This window comes from Strix aluco, chromosome 5 (assembly GCF_031877795.1).
Source record: "Strix aluco isolate bStrAlu1 chromosome 5, bStrAlu1.hap1, whole genome shotgun sequence".
Lineage (NCBI taxonomy): Eukaryota > Metazoa > Chordata > Aves > Strigiformes > Strigidae > Strix > Strix aluco.
The window spans coordinates 7,892,374-7,919,899 of NC_133935.1; the positions used below are offsets into that span (position 1 = coordinate 7,892,374).

The 27,526-nt window shown below is 48.9% G+C and overlaps 1 protein-coding gene across 1 annotated transcript; it reads right to left on the reverse strand.

The window, feature by feature from the left end:
• Positions 1–1,655: 1,655 nt before the first annotated feature.
• Positions 1,656–25,637, reverse strand: LOC141923978 (alpha-2-macroglobulin-like protein 1). Its single transcript, XM_074825763.1, has 35 exons — positions 25,579–25,637; positions 24,622–24,805; positions 23,516–23,678; positions 22,908–22,960; positions 20,873–20,893; positions 20,218–20,377; positions 19,706–19,790; positions 17,746–17,857; positions 16,622–16,736; positions 16,138–16,247; positions 15,499–15,666; positions 15,032–15,262; positions 14,458–14,521; positions 13,929–14,074; positions 13,486–13,635; positions 13,092–13,244; positions 12,026–12,110; positions 11,113–11,227; positions 10,207–10,432; positions 9,950–10,076; positions 9,242–9,363; positions 8,683–8,737; positions 7,980–8,063; positions 6,742–6,918; positions 6,521–6,602; positions 5,565–5,721; positions 5,251–5,325; positions 4,696–4,858; positions 4,068–4,282; positions 3,714–3,929; positions 3,477–3,601; positions 3,065–3,155; positions 2,248–2,316; positions 1,830–1,932; positions 1,656–1,696 (listed from the first exon to the last, which is right to left on the reverse strand). Exons 1-35 carry the CDS (start codon positions 25,635–25,637, stop codon positions 1,656–1,658), a joined length of 4,302 nt encoding a protein of 1,433 aa, XP_074681864.1.
• Positions 25,638–27,526: the final 1,889 nt, after the last annotated feature.

The following is a 27,526-nucleotide window of genomic DNA, read 5'->3' on the forward strand; positions in this document are numbered from 1 at the left end:
TGATTATTCAAGTTTAATGTTTTTCTCTCAAACCAGGAAAACTGCGTTTGTGAGCACCCAGGAAAAATAACTTCTTTACCCCTGTATGTACATGTACACGTGCAATACTCTATCCCTCCAGTAGCAGACTTGCACAGGAGGAGGTAGAGCATGCAGCAAGGCAGAGTTGTTACCTAGGGGAGGCGACCATCACACAAGCTGGAGGTGAAGGCAAGGGAGGGCTGGGATATGTTCAACAGTTCCTTTGGCCAACAGTTGCATTTAGAGACCTTTATCAAGAGCAATTTGCAAGGCTGTACTGCCGAGGCGGGGTGAGGGGCTAGAGACTCAATGCACTGCATTACTATCTGGAGACAGCTTCAAAGAAGAGCTGATGGAACCGGAGCTTGCAGGAAGGGCACAGGAGATACAGCTGTCACAGCATGTTCAGTTGCATCTTGTACTCCAAAGCTGCCTGAGTCCAGCTGCAGGAAGTATTAGGAGAAACCATGGGAAGCATGAGGAGAGAGCAACAGACGAGCTGGAAGGTTTGTACGTTGGCAATGGCAGACATGGTATCTTCATAGGCTAAGCCTGTCATTCATCAACAACTGGCACAGAGATGGCAAGGTCAGGCCTCATGTTGACTTTAATTTTTCTTCCCAGGTGTGTACCAGATATGTGACCCACCCCCACCCAGCCCCAACCCAGGCCCTCACAGTGCAGGCACAACTGCTGGACTGTTGTGATCCCTCAGTCCATCCACTCAGGTGCAGGACCACATGGGCTCAACTTTAATGTGGGCTGTGTCCCAGCTGGGGCACTTCCTTCCATTCAGTGCCTAACCTGAAATATTGGGCAAAGGCAGAAGTCATGGTATGGCAGTTCTTCTCCTTTCCTTTGCCACAAATTTGGGAGCTCCTCCACCCCTTTCTGAGGAACCATGTGCAATTGTGGGGGCAGAAGGTAAGACAAATAAGGAGGGCATGATCCAGTCCCTCCATGGTTGTCAACAGGCTGTGGAAGGTGCCTTGTCTTGGTTAGTAATGGGGGTGGCTCTCTAAGTAGGTCCCTAGGCATCACTCTTTCTGTGGGATGATGTCAGGATGCAGCATGTACCATGTCAAGATTCTGTCTTATCCTTCCAGAAGGGACTTCTTCAGACCTGTCGTGGATTCAGGCTACTACTAACAAGCCATGCCCCTTCTGGCAGCTGAGTACGTCACCCCACAAGACAAAATATTGCATCTTCCCAGCTTCAGCTTGCTCCTTTGGCTCCCTGAATCCCCCTTTCCTACGCTGCAATGATATAGAGGCGGGTGGAGGAAATGGAGCTATGTTCAGGTCTGAGGGCCCTTAGCACAGGCTGCTATAGCTCTGCATTCTCGCTCTACGTGATGCTCAGCCCTTCCTTCCTTACTCATTTTGAGGGCTGCTGTCCCTGTCTCTGCCTTCCACCAGAGCCTTCCAGCTGCCTCCTTAGCTGCAGAAGAGCCCCCATCCTAGCTCCACACACCTAGCCACAGGCAAGTGCCAGTTCCTCTTTCTAGGTGGATATATGCTTCCCACTGATTACCATCCTCCTTCTCATCTTTTCTTACATTCCCTCTCTCCCACCCAGGACCCATCATTTCATGATGCCACTGTTTGTGTCACTCAGGGACTTGATGCCTACCTCAACTACAGACAGCACTGTATTCAGCCAAGGCTCGCTCCTCTGCAAAAGGAAATGAGGAAGTCAATTGCACACAAGTGCACACACAAAAAGAAGAGTGTACAACACCTTTTCCCAGCCAGAGAACTGGGAACCCACCTCCCAACCCCAGAGCAGGAGGGAATCTCCAACCCACCTGGCTGGTAGTAATCATAGACTTTGATGCTGGCTGGTTTCAGGTTCTTCATCTGAATTACTTGTTCCAGTTGCAGAATGAAAGTCTGAGATTCATCATTGAGCTTGTGGAAGTGGGAAAAAATTAGCAAGGAAGGGGAGAAAGAACTCATTACATCTTCATCTTCCCTAGCCTGAATGTTTTCATGCACTAAATCTCTCTAATCCATTAGAGATTCTGGATTTCAGAAATGGAGTATGTGTGAGGAATAGCAAACGCTAACGCAACAGCAATGAAACTGGGCAAGTTCCCTCTGCCCACAGTTCTACCGGTGCTCTTTCCCCACGCTATAGCCCAGCCTTGGGCTTCTCAAACAGCTCCTTCTGCTCTGGCTTTTTGCTCTTGCTGTGTCAAACCAAATGCGTTTGTTCCCACTTACCTTCTCCAGATATATGTAGACCACATCAGTTTTCACTTCTATTTTCTTAACAATGGTTCTGCGCTCCAGCTGGGATAGGAAACAATAACACAAGGAAATTTGTAAGCACTTTTCTTAGAGTTTCCTGACCTGAAGGAGCCACTGTTGTATTGAAGGGATGGTGTGGAGCTGGACTCTCTGTGGAAGTGTCTTTCTCACGCATAAGGGTTTTAGTGGTTGTATCCTTGGTAGTCCCTTCTGGACATCCCTTGTGAGCATCTCGGGGATGAACTATGCTGTCCCTGCTCAGTTAGAGGAATCTCCCACTCTGAGGACAAAAGGCTGTGTGGATAATACATAGGACTGATGCATTGGTCAGCAAAGAGGTACAGGCATCAGTAAAGATTCTTTTTATATCATCTCACTGACTGCTAGACTGTTCTTAAAGAACTGCCCGAGGGTTGTGCAAATAATTAATCTTTAAGTTTTATGGCTTAATTGGAAAAAAAAAATCTTTTTGGCTAGAACTAGAGTGTCTCTAAGAAATCTTGTCTTAGAATTGCTGGCAAACAAATCCTGGTGTTTAGCACACCCTGCAGCACATTTTATTCCTGGCCCAAGACAGAATAGTGTTAGTGGGAGAAGCTGAACCACCTCTGATCTGTAGCCAACCCTTGTGGGCCCTGTATGGAAATGAGAGGTTTTGGTTCAATTACAACAGCAAAGGACCCCTGCTAATTTGGTTACCTCATGGCCTGAAATGAACAGTTCACAACAGGAGCAAGCAGGTGGGACCCATTCACCACAGCTGCTTTTTTTAAAATTCCAGAGTCCTTACCAATATCCTGGATCTGGGAGCCAGGACAAATCCAGACAGCAGGGAGACCTCCACAATCACCATGTTGGATGTGACTCTGCTCCCAATGTAGCTGAAGAAGAAGAAACAGTCAGAGGGTCTGATTCCGTGAGAATAGTGCCCTCCCAGCCCCTCTTCCCTCCAGCACCTACCCTGTGTGCAGGACCCTGAGCCAGGTAGCCCACCCAGGACTGGGGACATGGCAGCCACTGCTCCCTGCCGCAAGAGGTAGCCAGCACCTTCCTTCCCCCCACCCCTTCCACCTACTAAATTCACCCTCTGTCCTGTCTGCCCCAAGTGCCAGGTCCCTCCATCGCAGCCCTGAGGCTTTCCCAGATGTTGTCCCCCAAGAACAGCCAGTCTTGCTGGAGGAGGGAACTACCCTTGGGGTCACCTGACAAGGATGCGGATGGTGAGGACACGGGCATTGGCCTGGCTACAGTTGGTCAGCTCTGTGTTGACACGCAGAGTGAAGGTTACAGCAGCCCGTGGGGGAGGCTCATGGTACCTCAGCACTGTCTGCAGGATGAGGGCCAGGAGGGGAAAAGACAGCTCAGGCATGATCTCATGCAGGGAGAAGAGGCAGAGTCCTCCACCTCTCCTCTCTCCCACGCTCGTCCCACCACCTCACCTGAGTGAAGACACAGGTACTGCCATGGACCTGCACCAGGAGCTGCCCTGGGACCTCTGTCAGTGCTGCCTGCTGCACCAGCAGCCGCTTCTGGCGGTTGACTTGGAAAGCCTTCCCAAAGCCCCTCTGGGACTTCACCCTCACAAGCGCCTGGCCTGATGGGCTGAATGTCCTTGCTGCATATTTTGCTAAAGCTTGCAAGGCAACAACTGTGTCCTAGAAAGGGAGAGACAGTCACCCCTCTGAAAGCATCAGCTCTAATGAAGCTGACTTGGAGCAGGAAGACCTCAAGAGGACTTGCCCTGCCAACATTGGGTATAAAAGTAGAGCAATCCACAGGGAGCTACTTGTTACCTGGGTGGAGGCAAAGCCCCCGTAGGCATTCTGCTGACGGGTCAGCCACGCCACAATACCAGCTGCGGTCGTCATGTCACCTGCATGCACCCGTGGCTTCGAGAGGTACGCCAGGAGCACGTAGGCTGTCAACTCTATGTCTACCGACTGAGTATCAGGCCAGATGTCTGTGGAAGCCAGAGAGCTTGGCTTGGGGCTCCAGTGGATCTGTCCTCCTGCGGAAGGAAAAGGAGGATGGAGGTTATATGGAGAAGATGTAATTGGGGGTTCACAGAAAACAAAACCCAGAGTGCTTTCAGGGCTCCTTCAGCTCATTCTCTGTACTCAGGCCAGGATCGTTTTCTTCAGTTTATTCTCCAGGGCTTCATCTGGTATTACCTCACAGATTCCTACCTCCTCCCTCAAGAGGATCTTGAAATCCTCCAGGCTGAGGAAACCCTTTCTGATGTCACCCTCACAGCTTGTGAAATAACTTATTGTATTTTCAGTCATGCAGTGCAGTTACTGCACAAATACAAGGAATATGTACAAATACATATGTTATTTTTAACCACTCTAGCTGGGCATACGTCACTCCAGAACCCAGCAGGTGAAAACAAGAAGCATTACCCCAAACAGCAGTCAGCACCTGATTTGATGGCCTGTTCCTCCAGTTTGTACAGCAGCTCCTGGGTTGTCTCATAGTCCCCAGCCAGGGCAAAGGCATAGGCCAGCACGGCTTCTGTGTAGATGTTAGTGATGTTGTGAACCACCTGCTGCAGGCAGCGGAGGGTAGTTTGCACCAGTTTTCCCTGTGTTGGGAGAAAAGACACGTGCCAAACTCTGACAGGGGCAAAACAGGGGGCAGGGGAGTTCATTCCAGGGAGCTGGACTATGTCTTCATGATGTAGCTCCAGAGAAACCCATTAAATTGCACACTCTCTTGAGGAACCATGCCGCGCAGCCCCAGTGTGCACTGGGAGCCATAGCCACCAAACACTATTGCACCGTGCCAGTTTTACCACAATGTCTCTTTTGAGGCATGAATTCACAGTTTGGCCAAACTTTGGCTCCCTTTCAGCAGTTCGCTATACATTCCTGGCCTGGAGAATACCAGCATTTTGAGCTGTTGTATCACCACAGCGGTGCCCAGGGGTGGGAGCATACAGGAGAGCTGGAGGGAGCCAGAGCATAGCGTGCTCACCTTCAGCGGCTGACCCAGCTCCAGCAGTGCTGCAGCAACATACGCCCCCAGCGAGATTTCATCGTCCACGCTGCCCTGTGAAGGGAATGCACCTTTCACTCTCTAACTGGTGTTTGGAGGGCGCAGGCAGTGACTCCCCAGAAGGAAAAGCATTCTTTTCGTGTTCCCCACCCCATACTCTGCTCTTTTTAAGGCTGGTTGCATGGGTTGCAGGAGTGACTTTCCAGGATCCTCTGGGATCCCACAATCTTTTGCTGTCACATCATCTGTCCAGCCATTCCCCAGCTGTGTTGCCTGGCTTGGCCCTCATTTACCTTTAGGGAGGAGTGAAAGTGGCTCCCTTTGGTGGCAAAGCAGCCACTGGGAAGCTGGTTTTGCTCTAGCCAGCGTAGGGCATCCTGGACATTCTTGTCATCTACATAGATGTATTTTCTGGCTTGACTGAAACTCTTGACTACAAAAGCTGTCAGCCTAGGAAAAGGAGGAGTTGTGAGAGAAAGAGAAACACAAAAAAGGCAAAGAGAAAGTTGAAGGCCTCCTGGTGTTTGTCCCTGAAGTTAACCCTGACATAGCAGGGTGCCAAAAAAGAGTCATTTTCATACAGAAAGGCAAGCTAAAAGTGGAAATGGTCCACAGCACCCAAGTGACTCCTCTCCCTCAGCCTGGCTCCACAAAAGTACTACTCATGTACTACTGCTTTACCCGGTCGTTTCACAGGTGAAAAACTTCTTATCCCTTCTACTTTTACCCATTGCACTTCATCTCTCCCAGATACCTAAAAACAGTCCTTCATTCCCCCTTTTCTTTCCCCCTTCCTTTCTTCATTTCTCCCATCCCAGACACCACAGGGTCAAGCTGGGCCAGTGCAGCTCTTTCAAACTCTCCCAAGCAACACCCACCCTGGGGAGACCATTTTTTTATTGCTCTTCCCTGATCTACCTCCAGTCTGTATGTACCCCTCTTGGCTGCTGGGACACCACCAGCAGTACCCAGTGTTGTCTGTGGGGCAATAGCAGGGCCACAGAGACAAAATGGGACCTCCTGCCCCTCCAGCACCACATCTTCATTGTTTCACTTTTCCAGAAAATCTGCTGCCCTGCCTCACTGCTTTTTCAAGTGGCTCAAGTCCCTCAATCTGTCTCCCGGACAGAGAGCTCCTGGGGTCTCCATCCAAAAGAAGAAGCACATATCCTATCATCTTTCCCAGGCACATTAGCTTCTCTGGCCCAAACAGGAAAAATCAGGAGTGAGGGATATTCGCAGCACTTACCAAGTGTTCCCTTCCCCATCCTGCTGCCCAAAGACACTGTAGGACCCATCTCTGTGCCTATAAAGCAGCTGCATCTGGTACCCTGGGGAGATGGGAACAGTGATTAATCAGTACAGTAGCACAGAGGGGCCAACACTGACAGAATGAGTGCAAGGGCAAGAACTATTTGTAGGTCGAACACAAGGGAAGGCCGAGGGGCAAGGTGGCTCTGTTGTACTTGCCATTGCGCAGGAATCCTGTTGCCCTCTCCTTGATCTCAGGGGTCAGCTGCCTCGTCTTCTCCAGGTACTGCAGCACATAGACAATGGGGGCAAACAGCACCATGTTCTGCTCCCCACAGCCGTGGGGCATCTGCACCAGGCGGTCCAGGTTCTGCAGTGCCACCCCTATGAGGTCACCTACCCAAGGGTGTAAGAAACAAAGCAAGTATGAATATGATTTGAGGTGCTTCTCAGACAGGCAGCGGATAATAGTGCTTTATCTCAGCACAGGAGGAAAACACTGGAGAGAGGAGGAAAGAGGAGTAAGCAAGAGTGCAGGATGGAGAGTGGTGACTGCTTTGCCTCTTCCCAGTCTGGCATCGTGAGGCAGGGTGACTAAACTATGGAGTCCCTGAGGAACTTTATCAGCTTTTGCAGTCTGAAGGGCTCTAACCATAACAAGTACCATTTGTAAAAAGCTGTGAGCAGAGCTGCAGTTGCTCAGTGTGTGTCGTACAGACTGACAAATATAAAAGCACTTAGGGAAAACTTGAGATGTTTCTGGTCTTTAGCCAGGCCTGTTCTACCTGGCCATATGTCAGGCATCAAAATGTCAGTAAGACAGCAGGGGTGCTAGACAGATGGTGTGAAGGTGTCCATATGTCCTCCAGCCAGCCAGAAAAGCCTTGTATTTAGTTTCTTCCTCTGGGGCTCTGTTGCATAATATCCATGGCTACTTATGCCAGGCCTTGCTTCATACCAATTCTGGCACTGGTGCAAATGAGCCCAGTGCAAAGAAGTGTATTGAATGGTAGGTATGTCTGGTCCCAGTAGCCTCTCCAAAGTGTTCTTTTGCAACTTAGTAATGCTGAGAAGGATATCTTTTCTCCAGGAGCTTCCGTTGTAGTGGCAAAACTTAACAGGGAGACAAGATGGTTATGAGCTTTGCTGATTGTATCTACACAGAATTAGCCAGGGTCCCAAAATCCCAGTAAAAATAATGGCTTACAGTCTCTGCTCCAAAGTCCTAGCTAGAAAAATAAGAATTATTCTCCTCTGCAAATTACTTTTCCCATGAAAGTCTAAGTGCTAATCCAAAAATCCGAAAGCCTGGTGTTGGCAAACCTTGCAGAGAATAGAAACACAGAATCCTCTCTTTTGAGCAGCTTCATGTCAGATGGATCCTCTGACACCATCACCAAGTTAAGCCTTGCTCATCTGTAACAGCAGTCAGTGAGCCCACAATAGAAATCATTTACCTGAGATGGAAATGGAAGCCCTGGCAGATCGCTTTACTACATTGTCAGGGAGGCGAAGAGACACAGGTTCTTCAGCCGTGTTTCCTGGTAATGAGAGGATGAAGGTGTAGCATGAAAAATCAAGCCAAATCATCTAACCAGAGAGACAAGACTAGCCCAGATAAATGGGACACTGCCTACACCCCACTCACACAGACTGCTCCCTACAGTCTGTCCCAGCCATCACACCAAGCTCCATCACCTGGAAACTTTTCAGATTAGAAGAGACACAAGAGCTGCCAGCCAGGTTGAGGGCTCACCAAGCCTCACAGCTCAATTCACTACACTTCACAAGTTTCACAAGCATCACAGTTGGTCATCACTCAGCAGGGGGATGTGCTGAAGAGACTTGCAGCGTTGCAGGGACAGGGTGGGAGGGTTGGAGCAACTCCCACTGGTGACTATCAAGCCACAGGAACGCCCAGGGGCTGCAGTGTGGTAAGGAGACTACAAAGCAGGATTTTGCTACCTATATTCAGTGGCAAATTCAGTAGGGCAGCACATGTGGAACAATATTTTTTGTTCTTTCCTGTCGAATATGAAGTGAAATTTCCTATGTGAAAAATCATTTGAAAATATTCTTTCATCAGACCTCCCACAGTTCAGTCCTACTCTCAGGTCTAGTTATTTCAGGCTGCAGAACCCATTCAGACTGTCCACATACCTCCTCTCGGGCACAGAAGGGAGCTGTAAGACTTCTCCACTAACACACCTTCTGGCTGCCAGGGCAGGAACATGAACATGGGACAGGAGAAACAAGAATACACACAAAATTCCCAAACAGCAGCAAAATTTCAGAGCAAGTTCAGGTCTGAATTCAGTGGTTGGTCCCAAGGCTGTCAGGGACTCTATCCTCCTCACCTTTGGCAGGTCTGCACTGAAGCTGCCTGCTTCACTGCTCAAGAGAGCAAGAGCAAGCCTGAGGGATGGGGCGCTCTGGTCAGTGAGCATATACAAAAGCTCATGTACAGTGGGTGACTGAGCAGGGAAAGGTACAGGGAGAAACACAGACATGGTGTATGAATGCAGCTTAAGAAAGAATATCCCAAGAAGGGAATAGGCTTGGCTAGGTCCTGGGGGGAACAAAGCAAACTGAGCCACAGTCTTGGTATGCTAACGCTGGCCAAAAAATGATGAGAGAAAACCATTTAGGCCAGCTCAGCCTCCCTTCCCCCAGGGGCAGACATACTCAGAGAGAGAAGTAAATCTGCTCTCATACTGACCTGGACCAGCAAGTGTTTGACCAGCATATGCCTCCGCCTCATGGTAGCTGGCAAGGGCTTCCTGCCTCCACACCGTGACGTGGTGTCCAGTACCTCTATCCTCACTGTGATATTCAGAGTCCCTAGCAAATAAATTGAACAGAGCCTATTTATTTAACTTGTGGCCAAATGGAGTCAACTTGCTTTAACTGATAGTTGTCTGAGATGCTTCGGGTGGCTGATCTTCATAGGCTCAGCGGTTTGGTCGGTAAAGGTGAGCCAGCAAGTACCAATGGCTTGTTCAGACACCCTAAGCATGAGGGAACTAAGTAACGTCTCCCCAACGGTGACTTCATTGCACTAAATATGACTGTATCAACGGAAAATCCAACAGCCCCTTGGACCCAGTGTTCCCTTCCCATTGCATAAGAAGCACAGCACCAGCAACACAAGGTTCTCCCACCCACATCCATGCAGTCCCTTCCTCCCAAGCTGGTCCCACAGCTATCTCTTCGAGAGTTCTCCATGCCACTCATTCAGTTTCTGCCCTCCCTGATGAACCTCAGAAGAGTGAAAGAAAGCAGACACGATGGATCACATGTTTGAACCACTAAAAACAAGCTTTGGGATCCAGAGGAAGCAAGGCTCTGCCAGCTTCTCTAGACCTCCCACTCCCTCTCACTTCAGTTTTAGGGTTCCCCATCACCACTCCCATTTTTGCTTCTGTACCCAGCTGGACTGCTGTCACATTCCACGTGAAGGTCTTGGACTCCTCCAGACACAGACACTCCTTGTCCCTGCAGGTCCGGCATGGTTCTACCTGGAAGTCTGAGGATTTAACCAAGGCCACGTGGATCTGAGGGAATGACAGATGCAGGCAAGTAACTGGCAAACTCAGGAGAGATGGCTTTGGCATGATGCACTCTAAAACTGGAGGGCATGGTAGGCCTGTCCCCCACAGTGTTACCTGTGGCACAGGCACACACCTGTACGCACTGCTGCAGGTAGTTGAAGACAGTAGCTTTCAGCATGAAGGTCTCTCCTCGAATGACAGAATACGGCAGCATCACATCCACAAAGAAGGGCTGGACTGTTCTGAGGCTCGTGGATGGGGCAAGGCCAAATCCCCTCCCAGCCAAGCAGAACATGTTGACTTTCCACTCTGCGGCAGCAGCAGGCGTTGTGACCAGGACACTCCTGCTGCCGTTGGAGCTGAGAGGAAGAGAACACTTGCATGAAGAAATTCATCCCGCTCTGCTGCAATGAGGAGGGCTCATGGCCCTGGGTGAGGGAGGTTATGCAGGTCCTCTTGCTCAGATCAACCTCTGATATATTACCAAAGGCCTCTGTTACAGTGGCTCACAGCAAGGCAGCTCCCAGCAGTTTGTTCCCTAAAGCCATAAACCCTGCCTAAATGCCATCAGTAATGGCTTTACACCCTTCTCCTGAGCAAGACACTGCCCAAGCATTCCAGCTCTGTACACTCAGTCAACAACATGATGTTCTGGAAAGCAGCAGCACCATATCCTCCTGAGTGCTGATCCATCAGGCTTAATCTAAGCACTGTGGCAACAAGGACTACAAATTTAGCTGGTGCACCCACCAGATTGAGAAGTTAGTAGAATGTACCCCAATATGTGAAGAGAGGATACTTAGTGGTTTGGTTTTGAAGTGTATTGCTCTTCTCTAAACCTGTGTAGACTTCAGTTCTGCACCTCAAAGCCTACTAGTTCTTCAGTTTGACACACTACAAATGCAGGGAAGAGCCACAAATTCACAGGCAGACCTCTCTTTACAGCTATGGCTGGACTTTTGCACAAATGCAAGTCAGCCAAGACCCAATAACAGAGAGTTCATCCTTCTGTCCATTTGTAAAGTCTGACATCACTTACCCAACTGAGAACAGATTCCAGATCCAAGTTTCAGGGAAATAGTGGTGAAGTCTTCCATGGGTCGTAAATTGGGGTTGTTCCTTAGTGATTCTTTGGTCTTCTGTAGAAGGCCCCCCTGAAAGAAAGAATAAGGAGTCCCACCAGAGTAGGAGAGGTGAACCCTGCCAAATATAGACAACCCAGCACTGGGCCAAGAGGCAAAGCAAACAGTAAGAGAGACATGGGAAGAGACTGGCAGAGGAAAACACAAGGGCGTGGGCTGATTTGTCAGAAGAGGGAAAATAGGAAGGGGAAAGAGAGTGGTAACAGGAGAACCATCTTGCAGTGAGCTGGTTGCAAGTTTTCCAAGACATGGTTAGACAAAGCCCCTTGCTGACCTGACCCAGAGTTGGTGCTAAAGAGATTAGGGACCTTCAGAGAGCCATTTTCTGTAATTCTGTAACAATTCTATAACAATACTGCGTGCTTGTCTGTAGAAAATTCTCAGTCTTCTGCAAGCAATGGTTTAAATATCAGCAGGCACGTAAGCCAGCTTAGTATGATTATCTAGTGCAAACTGAGACAGAGAGGAAGGAAGTGACTGTCCCTGCAGCCACAGGTGGGGACTGAAGCCAGGTCCCAGCACAGCCTGTGGGGTGGTCACTGGGAAACAGATCCTGGCCCACGCTTGGGTTTGCTTGTGCCAGGAAAGGGAATGTCATCCATTAACATAAAGGAACATCCAGGTAGTGACATTCTTCAGAGTCCTTTTTATAGGGACTGGGTCTTTCCTGCTGAGGTTGCTGGGCTGGGCAGCTAGGCTGTGGCAGCAGCACCCGTTGCTCCTCAGAGAGCCAATATCCAACCCCAGAGATCAGAGGGCTCTTCCATCTGGGTGACCTCATGTCCCAGGTAGGCTGAAAGTGCAGCTCACCCACAGTCAGCTTCCTATCTGCCCGATGAAAGCACTGAGACGTCTTCTTGATTACAAGGTTTGAGAAGATTTTCAGCCCCATGTTCTGTTAGGAAAAGAAGGAGGGCAGGGGAGGCAGAAAAGCATCTGTGAGCGGGGAATAGTGGCCACTGCTCTTCAAAATTACTCAGAAAACCACCAGGGCCAGGACGGCCCAGTCCTCAGGCAGCCCAGAACAACACTGGCCCCAAGCAGACACAGTGCTGAGGGAGGCATGGCACAGCCTCTCCGATCCCTTTTTTCTCAGGAGGTCACTAAACCACCACCTCTCTTCTGGGGGACACTGGGATGTCCTGCTCCTCTCAATGCATTTCCAGTGGCAAGGGCACAGAGGAGAGGTGTTAGAGTCCTGTCCCGTCCCCTCACACACGTTGGAGGGAATAGCGGGATGAAATCTGCCCTCTGAAGTCATACAGAGGTGTGACGGGAAGCACACATTCAGCCCCTGGGGCTGTGACATGGGCCTGTCCACAAGCACAAGAGATGTCCCTATGCTGTGAAAGAGCCTCCAAGGATGTGTCTCTATTGCTAAATAAAAGAGTACAGGGTCTGATCCCCAGGTCCAAGGCCAAATGGCACTGACTGTCTTGCATCCATGAAGCTTAAGGCTAGTCCGTTCTAGATGAGATCTGCCTTAAAGACAACAAGAGATCTGCCTGGGAACAGCCCAAAGCAGTGCCAGAGCACAGACTAACAACTAAGCCATGTCAATAATCTGTGGTCTAATGCTTGGGATCATTAATGCTGTAGACAAACAGTACACAGCCCAGGACCTCATTCCTAAGCCCAAAAAGATGGGTTTTACTTGTCCAGCATCTCATCATCTTGCTTTCTGCATCTGTGGAGCGGAATACAGGTGTTCACACTCATAATGTGATTGTACGTCTCTTGAGACAGCACAGCTATGTCAGGACAGACCAGCAGGAGCTGTCTGGAGAAGGCAAGGCCTTCTCAGTCTGCTTGGGGAGAAAGATACCTCAGATGCTCATAACTTCAACAGCTTTGGGAAAAGTCACAAGGTGATTACCCAGAAAAGGTTAAAGATGTCAGGCTGAAAGGAATGCTGTGGCCTCCCTCGTAGCAGAGATGACGTGGACTGGGGCTGAACACAGTGATCGGAATGCTCTTCTACTTGGGCAGGGTAGCCGTGTCGGTAGGCAGCAGGGAACAAACCATAGACCTAGGGAAACTCACAGGCAGGGAAGAATTGGGCAAGGAGCAGATACCTCCAAATGCTTCACTCCACCCTCCTCTAGTATACATATCTGTTCCTGCCCATCTCCCTAGGCAGACTCTGCTTTCTCCTCCACACAAGGATCTCCTCAACCATTAGCCTCCAGCTCCCCTTGCCGCAGCCCCTGCCTGCCTCCCCTAGTTGATCCATGACTCCTGTTTTTTTGCCTGGTTGCACAGACACTCACCATTTGGCTTGTCAGCTCACTCTCCGGTCTCATGGAGAACATATTTTCATTCACTGCTTGTACTGCACACAGGGATCCAGGGGCTGCCTGCAGCTGGAGCTGCACTGTTGACCCTGGGTGGGCTTCTTTAGTTGTGAATCCTACCTTGACCTTGAGCAGCACACCAGGAAAAGAAATATGGAAAAGAGAGAAAAAGGAGTGAGGAGGCTGACAGACAGGTGGCACAGACAGAAGGAGGGAGACGAGTTGGAGTCTTCCCTGCTCAGCCATGCTATGAACACAAGTCACTACTGAAGCTTTTCTGGTCCCTGGGCACTGTGCTGCAGACATTCCCTTCCTCTCTTCTCCCCCATTCTCTTTTTGAAGGATCTGAGGGTCTCCTTCCCTCAGGCTTGCTAACTCCTGCTTGTCAGCTCTCCCCCAGCCGCAGGAGTGAGTCTCACCTCATTTTCAAAGCACAAGGCAACATCAAAACGGATGCTGTCAGCTGTTACCCCTCCATTGGGGAAGATGGCATACACCACTAAGGAAGGTGATGGGGTGAAGTCAGCAGTGAAGGTCAAGGGGATGGAGAAGGAACCCTTCAACACTGAGGAAGGAAAGGCAAAGTGTTTTCATCACAGCCGCACCAAGATCTCCTTCTGCCCTCCTTTTTTCTGCTTTATAATCCCACAATGTCAAAACAATTCCTGCTGCTGCTCTGTCTGCCCTCTCCCTCCTTTCTCTGACCATGTGTTCCATCTTCCCACATGTCCTCCCAGTTTCTCTTGCCATCACTGTTTCCCTTGTTCTATCTTTACAGCCTCTTCCAGCTGATGCAATTTCTTCCTCAGTCTCCCTTTGTCCTGTTCACTGGCTGCCCAGGACCTATAGATTCAGGGAATTTGGGAGAAACTCTGGCAGCTCTCACTGTCTGACCTAGAAATTCACTGGGTGCAACTTTTTCCCATTGTCCAACTTCCATAGACTTACTGTTCAGCTTCCCGACCTGGACACTCCTCTGGCCCCTAACAAGAATTCCAGCCTTTCCAGTGACCTGCGGGAGGAGAGACTCAGGATGAGCAGACTGCTCTTCACCACTGGAGCGCAGTCACACTCACCCATGTGCATCTTGCTCTCCTAAGCAACCTCAGAAACAAGCTGTGGGTCCAATCCAACCCCACACCTCGGGTCCAGCAGATTTGCAGACATCACAGTGTGGGAGGAGAAGCTTTAACATGTGAGATACAGTTTTAAAGACAGACGAGTTTGACAGCAGACTCTGCACAAGACACCTCCCACTGCAGCCTTGGCAGAGGCTAAGGGGGCGATGGGCTGCAAAGGTAGAAGCCTCCTCCCATCCATGGAGGTGACTGGGACACTGATACCAGATTCACACTGTGGCCAGGCTGAGCTCTACTGGATGTAGACTTCACCCAGTTCTCCAAGAACAAGTTTTTCCTGTCACCCCTCCAGGGATGATCTAAATTACACCCTCAACATTTCACTGGGGTCTGGTCCCATCAGTGCAGCCTTTCCCCCCAGGTTCTCTACTACCCTTACTCACATAATATGCAAAACCTATACGGCTGGTGTCTTCTCCCAGGTCATCCCGACTGAGCGTGAAGGTCACCTGGACATTCTGTTTCAGCCCACAAGGTAGTGTTTCTGTGAGTGGGTGTATGTCCAGGAAGCTCTTGGTTGTGACGTGGAAGGGCTGCAGGTAATGGTAAGCGTTTGTGTAACTGAAGTCATTCTTTTGAGGTGTGTGTGTGAGATCCTCCAGCGTGAACCTTCCCTGAGAGGGGATCAGAGACACACAGAAATCAAGAATTTCATGCTTCAGTGCTTTGTTAGGATATCATCAGCTTGGTTTGGGAAAGGCTGTGCTTGGTACCTTCCTGCTGGCTCTGCACAGGCAGAGCTTTGTGGGGAGCCCAGGCCTGGGCTGGCAGGGGGGCTGCAGGGCAGGAGTGGGGAGCACTGGCAGAGCTCAAGGATTCTCACTTTCCTCTATTCAGAGGCAGGATTTACCTCCAAAGACACTGATGAGCTGTTCCAGGCAGTTGTGTCCAGGTTGAACGATGCTATTCCGCTGTCATCTGTGATGTATGTTTTGATAAACCGACGCCTCATGAACTTTATAATGAGGTAAACTTTTCTATTTTTCATACTATTTCCATAGTGATCCTGAAGCTTAATCTGGTGACAACAGGGTGAGACAGAAAAGCCAAAGTGAGATATTTCTTCCAGTGTCATACCCAAAACTTTCCTCCATCTGACAAACATAGAGCCTCCGGTGTAGGCGGCCTTAACTTCAGGCTGGCCCCAAGAAGACAGACCTATAAAACTTCCTTATCTCTAAATTTAAGATGAAAGTGATTAAAACCTGTCTGCTCCAAAAGGTGTGTGTGGCTAGAGCATGAGGAGCTCATATCCTAGCGAACAGGTGAGACACCCTTGCATCCCAGCACCCCTGCTGAGATATCACTCATTGCTCTCAGCTGGAGGTGTAAACACATCAGGGAAACTGAAATGCAGAAACTGGAGCTGCACTGTCAAGTAATGTGTCACACTGCAAGGTAAAGTACTCTCTCTGAAGAACAGAAAATTATTTGGGTCAGCAAAATTTACTAGCCAGTGGGGAGTGAAGAAGCAAGGGAAAAAAATCACCTTCCCCCTGTAGGGTACTCCAGGAATGTAATATGCATTTGGTGTCTCAAACACTGCCCTTGGAGCTGTCCTGGAGACGAGGATTTGTCTGGAGGTGTTGATCTGAACCCCTGTTGGAATGCAGAGTCCAAGGGAAGCAGGATCAGTATCGGAGATGACCACCGCACCCTAGTTCAATCTCACTTTGTTATTCCCAGCCTTTCCTTCCCAACACCAGCACCCTTCAGGGTTTGGAGGCTGTTCCTGGGGCAGCTCCTTCATTAGTTAAGATGTCTCCAAACCCCTTTGTGGCCTCAGGGACCATGATCCCAGCCACACCTCATCCACCTACTGCTGGCAGAGTCCTTGGGCAGAACCGCTCTCTGTGTCCTGTGATGGTCCCAGCACCAGGTGCAAGAGAGGGGCAGGTGTGCCTACTCTGACCCTCACACCCCCAGAATGGTCCCTCTTGTCCTTGCACCTTCCCTGATGAGCCCCTGGGTACCTGTGCCCATCTCCAGGAGAGAGGCTTCTGCATAGAGCTTGCTGTCTTCCTCACTGGGAGCCAGGTTGAAGACTGACATGCTTACAGAGGGGGTGAAGCAGCCCTTGCTCATGGTCTGCAATAGGAAGTGGTAGACGTTATTTGGGGCTGGGGAGAAGGGAATGAGTTAGACGTACAAGGTATTAGTCATTCTGTCATAACTACTGACTGCAACAAGTCATAATGCTGACTCATATATAGATAGATATGGTTCACATTTTAAATTCTGTATTTTCTATTTTATATGCATGAATACATGTAATTCATATTTTAGAAATATAAAACAAAACACGTGTCACAGTTTTATTAAAGTTACAATGTTGGCAACTTTCCAGCTTTAGTAGAAAACTGAAGATTGCACTAGCTGGATCACAGAGCAAATATATGAGTATTTTAATAGATCTAGCTAGAAGAACTGCAAAATCAAATGAAAACTCAAAGTAACGAATCATTTCCAGAGCTGGAAGATTACAACTACCATAACAAGTCATAATGACAAATCATAAAGCATGAAAAGTTTTCAACCATGTATGTACAAGGGAAGAGCCCAGCTATGAAATACGTTGTTAGGAACAGGAAGACGTAATAAGAAAAATATAAAAATATGCAATATATAAATATATAAAAATATAAAATGAAGTATAAAAGCCACTGTGTGATTTGGCTATGGAATTAACCATATCTCCACCATACGCTAGTGTCCTTGTGCAGCTCCAGGATAGGTTCACCGTAATAGGGTAATTTTGCACCTGAGAATGCTCTATTAATTGTTGTTTCTTACATTGCATCAATTTCTGGCAAGTTATGCTTCTCTCAGAACTCTAAATCTTTCTGTGAAATTCCTCTTTTCTAGTCCCTATCATTAATAAGCAAAGTTACAAAGAAGAACTTTTGGACACAAAGGCTTCTCAGTTGGTCTGGGCAACAATAATTGCATTACTAGAATAAAAACAATTATTTAGTCTACATTACAGAGGTTGGCAAACCTTCCCTACGTAACAGTTCATTCTGTTCACTCAGCCCTTGACACTCAGTCCTGTGTGGTGTTGCTTCATTACCCAAGTATCTTCCAGGATTTTACTCACCGGCCCGCTGTATTCCCTACAGATGTCCTTGCTGGCATTTGGAGGATGCCTCCTTGTCTTCTGGCACAAAGTCACCCTCATGGTCCCTTGCACTGCTTTCCCATAGCTGTACCTGCAGGGAGAACGCCAGAGGAGCTGTCGAGCAGAGGCACTGTGTGTGTTCTTCTGAGCATGTTGCTCCACACAAGTGGCCTTCCTGATGAAGGTCTTAATGCAGCTGGGAAGCAGGCAGGCATAAATGAAAATATAGCACATTGTGTACTTTGGGAGTGCAAGAGCACAGTCCTGTGTCCAACAGAGGCAGAAACAAAGCACAGGCGGGAAAGGACCCACAGTCTCCAAAGCTCACCCACTTCTGGATGCTTGCTGTCCTGGAATTGCAGGCAGACACAGAGAGCTGACCTGAGCCGATGTGTCCTCGCAGCTCGGAGCAGCACCCAGTGCAGATATTAGCTCAGAATCACAGAATGACAGAATCATCTAGGTTGGAAAAGACCTTGAAGATCATCTAGTCCAACCGTTAACCTAGCACTGACAGTTCCCAACTACACCAGATCCCTCAGCGCTATGTCGACTCTACTCTTAAACCCCTCCAGGGATGGGGACTCCACCACCTCCCTGGGCAGCCCATTCCAACGCCCAACAACCCCTCTGTAAAGAAATACTTCCTAATATCCAGTCTAAACCTTCCCCGGCGCAACTTGAGGCCATTCCCTCTTGTCCTATCGCTTGTTACTTGGTTAAAGAGACTCATCCCCAGCTCTCTGCAACCTCCTTTCAGGTAGTTGTAGAGGGCGATGAGGTCTCCCCTCAGCCTCCTCTTCTCCAGACTAAACAACCCCAGTTCCCTCAGCCACTCCTCGTACGACCTGTGCTCCAGACCCTGCAGCAGCTTTGTTGCCCTTCTCTGGACACGCTCGAGTCATTCAATGTCATTTTTTCAGGTGTGAAAACAGCAGAAACCTGCGTCCCTGCAGACAGCAACAGCAAGTGCATGGTATGGCAGTAATAGACCTACAGAATGGCCTCAGACCTGCCTCACTATGGGCTTATCTCATGATTTGGACTCTCATTTCCATCTTCAGACCTGCTCTGCTGTTTTTGCAAGGTACAGCAGACACGTGCCCTTGTGAGGGCAGACATTTCCGCTGCCTGCCTTGCTGCCTTTCCCTGCTTTGACTCCTCTCTGGCTTTCCCTTTGGAGTAACGCTCCTGTCAGTAACAGGAAGACATCTACGACGCACCCTGGGGATGTGGAGTGCTGTCCTGTTTTCTACTAGAGCTTCATATGGTCTAATTTTAAAAGTCCCAATTAATGAGAAATTATGTCAGACCAGCAGCAAAGAGACATAAAAAGTCTCTGGACAACCCAGCCCCAAATACAAATGAGCTCACCCCCTTTATCTGTCTACAAAATGCTTTCTGGATCATTTTCCTTCCTCCTTTGTGCTTATATCACCTGAGGTCATGCCTTCCTTCACACCCTCATCCGCTCAGTTTTTCTGCTAATGACTACATAGCTAGAGAGACGCACCTGCTGCTTCTAAGAAGGTAGTAAGTTCAGAAGCATGTAAGTGAGAAGGAACAGCATAACCTTCTAAAGAAACACCAGATCCTGCTCCTTTACCTCAGCAGATCAGTCCCATATTAGATATGTGCTTTCCCCTACATAAGGTCTTTTAAGGCTGGACACACACAGCTTCCAGAGCAGGGTATCGCTTGCCTAGGGCAAGTGTCCCTATAGCTGGATGGTCTCTCCCAAGTGTGGCTTGTGCACCTCTTCCCCAGGGAAGAACCCATCAGTTTGACTCTTGCACTAGTTGGGATTCTTCAAAAGGAACGACTGTGTTTGGCCCTTCTTGAGCCACTTCTCCTTGACGGATTCAAGAGACAGGAGACATATAGAAGGAGAGACACAGTTTTGATGAGCTCTTTCCTTTCCCCTGAACATCCTCCTTACCTGCCACACACACGCAGTGGGAAAGTTTTATCTGAAGCATAAATCTGAGCTGGTCCCTCGAAGAAAACATCAAACTTTTGCAACACTGGAACAAAACCCACAAAGTTACTCCATCAGAGGCAACAGACTACCTAGACATGGGATTACAGAAGGGAAGCGTGCATTCAGGTAAGGTTGGAGTCCCATGAAGGAACAGGTTCATGAGGTAAAAGCAAGGACTAATTAAAAACAGGGAAAACAAAGAAAGAATCCCCTTTTCCCCCAACATACAGTCTCACAGAGGTATTTAGTGTATTCTCATTCTGTGCCAGCCTAGTTGTTAGCAGACACCTTCTCCAGCAATCTCCAGCACAATCTCCCTTGTGTTAATTTCTGATATTACCCACCCTATAGATTAATCTCAGCTCTCAGACAGTAAATCTTAGTTTATAATGTTTGCCTATATATTGTTTTACAGAGAGAAACAAGCAATTTTTTCAATCCCATTCTTTGTTCTCCATATTCCATCTTACCGCGTTCCTCCACCTTAAAGGTACTGGACACTTTTGGGTTCGCCACACTGATGGTGTAAGTCCCCAGAGAGAGTTCAGCAGCTAATTGGAAAGAGAGATCTGCAATGCCCTGTTTTGGTCTCACATCCAGCCACTGGCCAATGCGGTTTTGGCTTGGGTCCTGCAGTCCAAAGGAAGGAAAGAAGGGGCAGTCATCAGCAACACCTGCTATTCTCTACCCAGAGCCCACTGGATGCGAAGGCATTTCAGAAGCTTTCACAGGTTCCTGATGTTTTTTCCCCCAGATGGTGCCGAGGTGACCTGAGTGCTGGAGCATCAACAGAGGAGAACCCAACCCAGCCAGGGTTACTCTACTCTGTACTGCCATTGAAAAAGAAGCTGTGAAAGGTCCTGACATTTAGACTCTCCAGTCTTACATAAAGATGAATTATAAGAGTTAGCTAAAGCCTGGCTGGCATTCCTGAATGTAGAAATGGATGGAAGCTGAACTATTTGGAAGGTCAATGTCTGTTGAGAAGAAGTGTGTGGGCAGAGTATGCACGTGCATGTGTATACACCGACCCTAAGAAAACTTCACTCAGTAAGACAGCAGCCTAGGTATTATCCATACTGAAATACCTTTCCTCATAACACCTGGGGAGTCTGAAACACCCACCTGGAGTTCCACCATGGCGTACTGCAAAGCAAACAGACAGCAATGTCAGAAACTGGCACGACAGAGCAATTTGCATTTAAACTTATCTTACCCACCTAGCCCGTGTGCTGTGACACCTCCAGTCCCAAACATTACAATACAAGGAGCTTGATCCTACCAAAAACAGGAGGATGGCTTTGAAATAGTAATGAAAATATGTAACATAAAAATCTGTGCTGTTCTCTGGATTTGCTTTTTGATCCCTGAATTTTTACGATACAGTTTGACAGATACTCTACAACGGTGAAAGCTAGAATTTACTATATAAAAAAGGAGAAAAGTAGAGACACTCACAAATACCATCATCCCAAGTTCGCAAATATCAAAAGGCATCAGTTTTGTAACATAAATCCCAAGAATTAGAAAAACTGCATCACCTATAGGAAGAATACACCCCATATTTTCCTGTAAAATCCCTGGCCTAGGAGGTGAGGCTTGGAGATATGAATTACTGCTGACTGCAGCTGACAGTAACAGGGAGGGACAACGAAGGACATACTTCAGCCCTTCTAGGCCTATTAATTCTGTATTTGTTCCTGTATCACTGCAGCTATCAGCCAGGAGGCAGTGGTGGTGAAGGACATGTGATTTGGGAGCAGGAGGCTAAGGAGGTAGGAGCAGGGGCTCAGAAGAGTAACTGGTCTGTAAACAGAAGGCCACGTGTAATTTGCATTATTCATCATTCTAAGCTTTCATACAAGTTATCACGGGCAGCTCTGTTTTCACTAAAATGGAAAAAAATAGTACAGGTTAGCTATTTTCATAACTTGAATCTAATGTCAGTGCTAAAACAAAACATGTGTGTTATCTCCAACCCATCTAATTTACAAACTCTATATTATAGCTTTAACACTGCAGTGTACTCAAGCCTGATAATAGCTTTGGTTAAACATGATCTCTTTAGAGTTTTTATCACAGCATTATTAACCGTTATGTTAATTTACTTATACTCACACATAGACATCAAACATTTACAGTCAAATACCTCATGAACCAATTGTAGTCATGGAAGCAAATGTATTGTTTACTCTATTATCTAATATAAGAGATATGACCTCTCTGTTGGGAGGAGAAAGGAATGTGTGATCCTAGGCCCTTATGAATAGCCAAAAAAAGAGGAAATGAAGTCAGCAATAAAGAAGCTGGAAGGATCTCGCCCTTTATTTCAGTCTGGAGGGATTTGATCCAACTCTCTGCTCACGTGTGCCCTTCAGTATTTATTTGCTATGGCATGAATTCCTGTTGGCTCTCCCTAAATTGCTTGAGGACAGGGGAGTGTGAAATAGCTGTAGCTGCTGCCTGCAGGTATAATTGCTTGCTGTAGAAAGATGCTAGTCTTGCAGTTTTCTGGCTAGCACGTATGCAAGTCCCTGGCAACTTCTCACTCCCCTGACATGGGGAGAATGAGCTGCTGCCAGCAGCAAGTCAGTATAATTTGCTTATACTGTTTTCTCTCTTTTCTTTTTTTATGATCCCTTCATGCGTATCCTTTCCCATATCAATTGATTTTTCTTGAAACTTTGCAGATGCGTTACAGCTTGCTTCAGACCCTCCTGCCACCACCCTTAGGTGCAATGCACTCCACAAATCGCTGAGCTTTCCAGAGCTGTGGGAGGGGAGCTTCGGGTCTGGCCGAGTCTGTACCCAACTTGCCTTGTAACTGTGCCCGTGGACAGCAGCAGGGGAGCAGGTGCCCACGGCTCCAAGGCTGCCCTGTACTGATTCATCTAGCTGGGAGTGCGGGCACGCTCCCCAGATACCACCAGCAGCGCCAACCCTCCCACTGGCCAGCAGCCATTCTGTGAGAGAGACAGCACAGCCCTTGGCAAATGGGCACTGCTCTTCCAATTTAGTGTAGTAGAGGGTTGGCGTTGGCCACTCTGTGTGCTGCAGGAATTGGGACTGACGCAGCCTCCGCGGTGTGGGGCTGGCAGAGGAGGCAAAACTGGCAGAGGGAGCCTCGAGGCTTCCTCACCTCCACTCAGATGGGCTTTACCTTGCTGTTAACAGGAGAAAAATCTTGGGTCAACGTCACAATCCGGAATTTCACTGAAGGGAGAAAATGGAGAAGAGCACATTACAGAGATGGAGTGCTTTTAGGAATGGACCTGCCCTGCACTTGTCTCACCCCAAAATCACAGCTCCACACACAGCCCTACGGCTGCCCTGCAGCCCTTAACCCTTGCTCAGCCCTGCTCACTGCCTCTTTCCCCCAAATGCATGGCAGCAGCACAGCAGCCAGCCTCACAGTTTAGGGTCTTTCCCATGGGCAACACCCGGAGTTACCCTTACGCTTCCTTGCCTGCAGTGTGAGCAGACCAGTCCTACCCGGCCCTGGCTGAGAAGACCCACGTTCAGGTCTGCTCCCTCTTCCGAGCCAGCTCTGCTCCTAGAAAGTGTAAGACTGACCCTTCCAGTCCCCTCCTGCTCCCAAAACATGGTGCATGGATACTTCACTTCAGAAGGCAGCAGACAGCTTCCCTCTCTGGCCCCATGGAGGTTGCATGGCTCAAAGCACTCAGCATGCCACTCACGAGAAGTTGGGAATAAAGTCCAGGCAGGTCAAGGCAGGGGAACTGTCAGGGTGCTCCATGCAGCGCTCACCTGTCTGTCCCGGGTTATAGACGGGTTTATCCATCTGGATGAAGGTGCCTGTGCCAGCCCTGTGGATCAGAACTTGCTTCTCTTCGTTTGCGCTGAAGTAGTGGCCGTTGGAGATGCGCAGGTGGACAGTGCCCACCTCCTGGCTGCCTGCAGGTTGGGGGACCTAGGACACAAAAGAGGAGCCACCAGGTTAGCAGGCAGGAGGAGAGGACAAGATGGCATCAGTGCTCTTCTCCTCAATCCTGCTGCATCGTGAGGCCAGCCGCTTCTCCACCTTACTCTGAAGGCCAGCACAGAGTGTCCCCTCAGTGACTGAGGGCTGAGTCTGTGGAAACACAGAGGACAACTCCTTTGCACTTGGGACAAATCTTGGACAAGAGGAAAAGGGAGCCTGTTCTGGCACAGAATTGTGTCTGCCCCTTCACAGGGACACTGTTAGAGCCTGCATGGAGTGAGATGGAGAAGACTTAACCCAAGGTAAGAAAAGGTCTATGTCAATGAGAAATCTGTGTCCTAGAGTGGGTCATGGAGGCTGAAATCCATTCATTCATCAGTGCAAAACAAGAAAATAAGGTTCATGACTTTGGCAGATCAGAAAGACTTGTGCTGAGCTTGTGTGCACACCCTCACATGCCTTTCCTAGTCCTCCAGCACATTTTCCAGCCCTAAAAGAGAAGTTTGGAGGGAAGCAGACATGATGGAAGGCTGAGATGAAAGTCTGGCTTTTCCTGCATCATGATTCACAGACAACACCCTGTGACAGTGCTTCCTGCTCAGAGGAGAGAATGAGCTGTACAGCTGCCATTTGGGTGCTTCTAAACATCTCCATCCTCCCCAGTCCTTTGGTGCCTGGCTAGGCAGCCTTCCCTCGGTGTGCCACAGGGTGGATTGTGAGATACCCAGCAGGAGCAGCATCATGCAGACAGACAAAGGCAGGGAGCAAAGACACCAGGCTCAAACTAAACACTCTCCCTGAATGTGCACTCACTCCTTTCCATGCCCTCTCTCCTCCTGTCATCCTCCTTCTCTCTAGTGAGAGAAGTCATGAGCCAAAAGAACATGCTGGGAGATGCCAGCTAGAGCTCCCTGCCAAGAACAATCCTGACCTGAAATTTGGAGCACTCAAAGATCCAGTTGTTCCGGACGACCTTGCGGTAGAGGCTGAGGTTGCCAGATGGATGCACAAGAGTTAAGGCCACACGAATAGGCTTCTCCACCCCCCGGAGGTCCAAGCACACCCTCTGGGAAGATGGGTAGGGCAGGGCAGCTGGAACGATGATCAAGTACCTCCTGCATTGGGGAAACAAGGCATCAGATTCTGGGAGCAGTTTCACCCACTCTTGACACTAATACTCTGAGGAAGCAAGAGGATTTACCACCTCTCTGGGAGCAAGAGGTGCTGCTGTGCTGGAGTAGGAGGGACAGATTAACAATGAGAGTGGGAACCTCTCACAGGGGTGATGGAAGGTATATGGTTAATTTCAGATAAATACAAGAGAAATGCTTTCAGGTGACATCAGGTCACACTGGTGTGTACATGGTTTTGGAGAATGCTACAGTAGTGCAGAGAAACACATACAGTAGAGCCATCTCTCCTTCTGCAAAGGGAGCCATTCTTAGGTGTTCCCCGTACACATGGAAACGCAACAGTCCAGCCCCTCAACAGAAAAGGATTCACCCTTCTTGCTTTGAGACAGCTCCTCAACTACCTTGGCAGCAGCCTCGTTCCTGCTTAATCATCTCCAGCCCTGCAACCCTTTTCATTTGCCCTTCCCTTTACCCTACACCTTTCCCTTCAGCCTGCCTCAGACTGCAGCTCCTCACTCTTCTTGTTCCCACCACCAGTCCTCACCCAGTTCTTGTACTACACCGATATCCATGGGAGAGGTTTCCACCTTCAGGAGGATCCCGTGTTCATAACAAGTCTTGTGGCATGCTGTGTACCACCCCATATTTATCCCTTCCAGGAGATGACTCGCAGGGTCTCATGCTCTCTCCCAGCTATCCTGGCCCCTCCCTCAGCATCACAACTATCAATCACCAGATTTTTAAACGGCACTTACGGTTGTGCCACTATCCCCAGGGTGTAGAGCAGGCAGCTCAGGAGGAAGGGAGTCCACATTTTCATGGGAGACCCCCAGAGAGGTCGATTCCTCTGGAGGGCCTGTCAGGAGAGAAGGTAAGGTGCAGCTTCTCTCCTTCCAAAGTCTCCAGGCCACCTGCTATTGTTGCTGTGTGTCCCAGGAAGCAGACAAGAAGCCCCAAAGTTTCCTTTCTTCTGCCTCATTCCTGTGTTTATAGTGCTGCAGGCACAGGGTTGTACCATTCAGGATGTTCCCCAGCCAATCCAAGTCTTTTTGGACTCCAGCCTCTCTGCTCTCCTACTCCCCTGTGGATGGCCCAGCATCATTCAGACAAATTTACTTTTTATTTTGCTAAGCACCAGCCTGTTTCCTGTTCACTGCACTGACCCTGCTCCCTGTGCCAGTTGCAGCCCCAATCCCATTGTTTTGCCTCCAGCAGGATTGTCCCACAACCCTTTGACATGTGCACTCAGCTGGAGCTTGCGGTGAACTCTGGTGGTCATGCTGTCCTCAAGCTTTCTGAGTTTGCAGCTCCCGGGGCAGGTCTCAGTCTTGAACTGGACATCAGGCTTTGTATAGAATAAGTATATATGCACAGTGCTCTGCTCCTTCGCGGAGCACTGCCTTACCCAGGAGGACAGCACGGAGAGCAGGCAGAGCTGCAGCCCTCATCTTATCTCCGCCCTACAGCTATTTCAGTTTGAAGAGGAAATCTAACAGCTTCAGTTCCCTCCAGTGGTATCACACAGTCCTCTGCGGTCCAGTTAGGGTCAACTTACACACATCCCGCTGGTGGAAATGAGGGTTGAACATCAGTCAGGCTGGTCCTATGGGGTTTTTCTCTAGCTACCAAGAGACTGTGGCTCTAGCTCTAGGTGATGGGAACACACACTATCTAGTTTGGGAGCTTCTTTCCATGTGCTAATTTTACAGTCTACAGATTATACTGAACTTTGCCTTGAGCATCTTACCATAATTGAAAAGGAAATCTGGTTCTTGAAACTACTTATTCTTAAAATAAGGCAGTTGTTCTATTTTAGTGTAATGGCCATTTCATATCAAAATGCACCACTAATTTATCTTCCAGTACCAAACTGAGCTCTTAAATATGTAGGGCCTAGTAATACTTTCCTTTTCTTTAGGAAGGACTGATATATAACAAGGAAATTAGGGTTTGGGGCTTTTTTTTTTTAACGTCCCCACCACACACACACAGCAGGCAGATACAAATCCTCTCTCTCCTTTTTCTCCACCACCCCACCCCCCCACACCCCCCCACCTCCCCGGGCTTTGTTCAGCTCAGAGCTGCTGGTGCCAACGGCTGAGAAAAAGGTGTAAGTGCACCTGGATAAACAAGCGAACAGGAACCGGAGCAAGAACGTGAATCACTCTCCAACACTAGGCTGTCCTTTGTTTTTTTTCATGGGTCTCAAAAAGTACAGGCAGTGCCTGCTGAACAGTTCCAGCTAACATTTGTTCACTGTAGATCCACAGCAGTTCTAGGGACAGCCAGATCCCTCGTAACAGCACAGGGGCTCAAAATGGCAAAGGTATCGAGAGTCTTGGCTCCTACTGACTCCAGCAGCTGTTTTATGAGAGTGGACACGTAAGCACCTCTGAAGTTCTGGACTCAGCAGTGATTGAAAACCTACATTCTGAACAATCAGCCCAATTCAACTCCCAGACAATGAAGCAGAATGAAATAAATGTTGGAGCAGCAAAAAACAAAAGTCACAGGCTTGGTGTTCATGATTCATCTGACCCAGCCCCATCTCCACCTCCCGTTACCAGCATGGTGACCAGCTGCCGGTGGCCAGGAGGCACTCGGGAAGTGAGCACCTCTTAGCAGGGCTCTGCACCCTCTGGAACTCAGGGCAGGGCACAGGGTACCTGGCTGCTGTCTTGTGCTGAGATCCTTCCCCAGTCC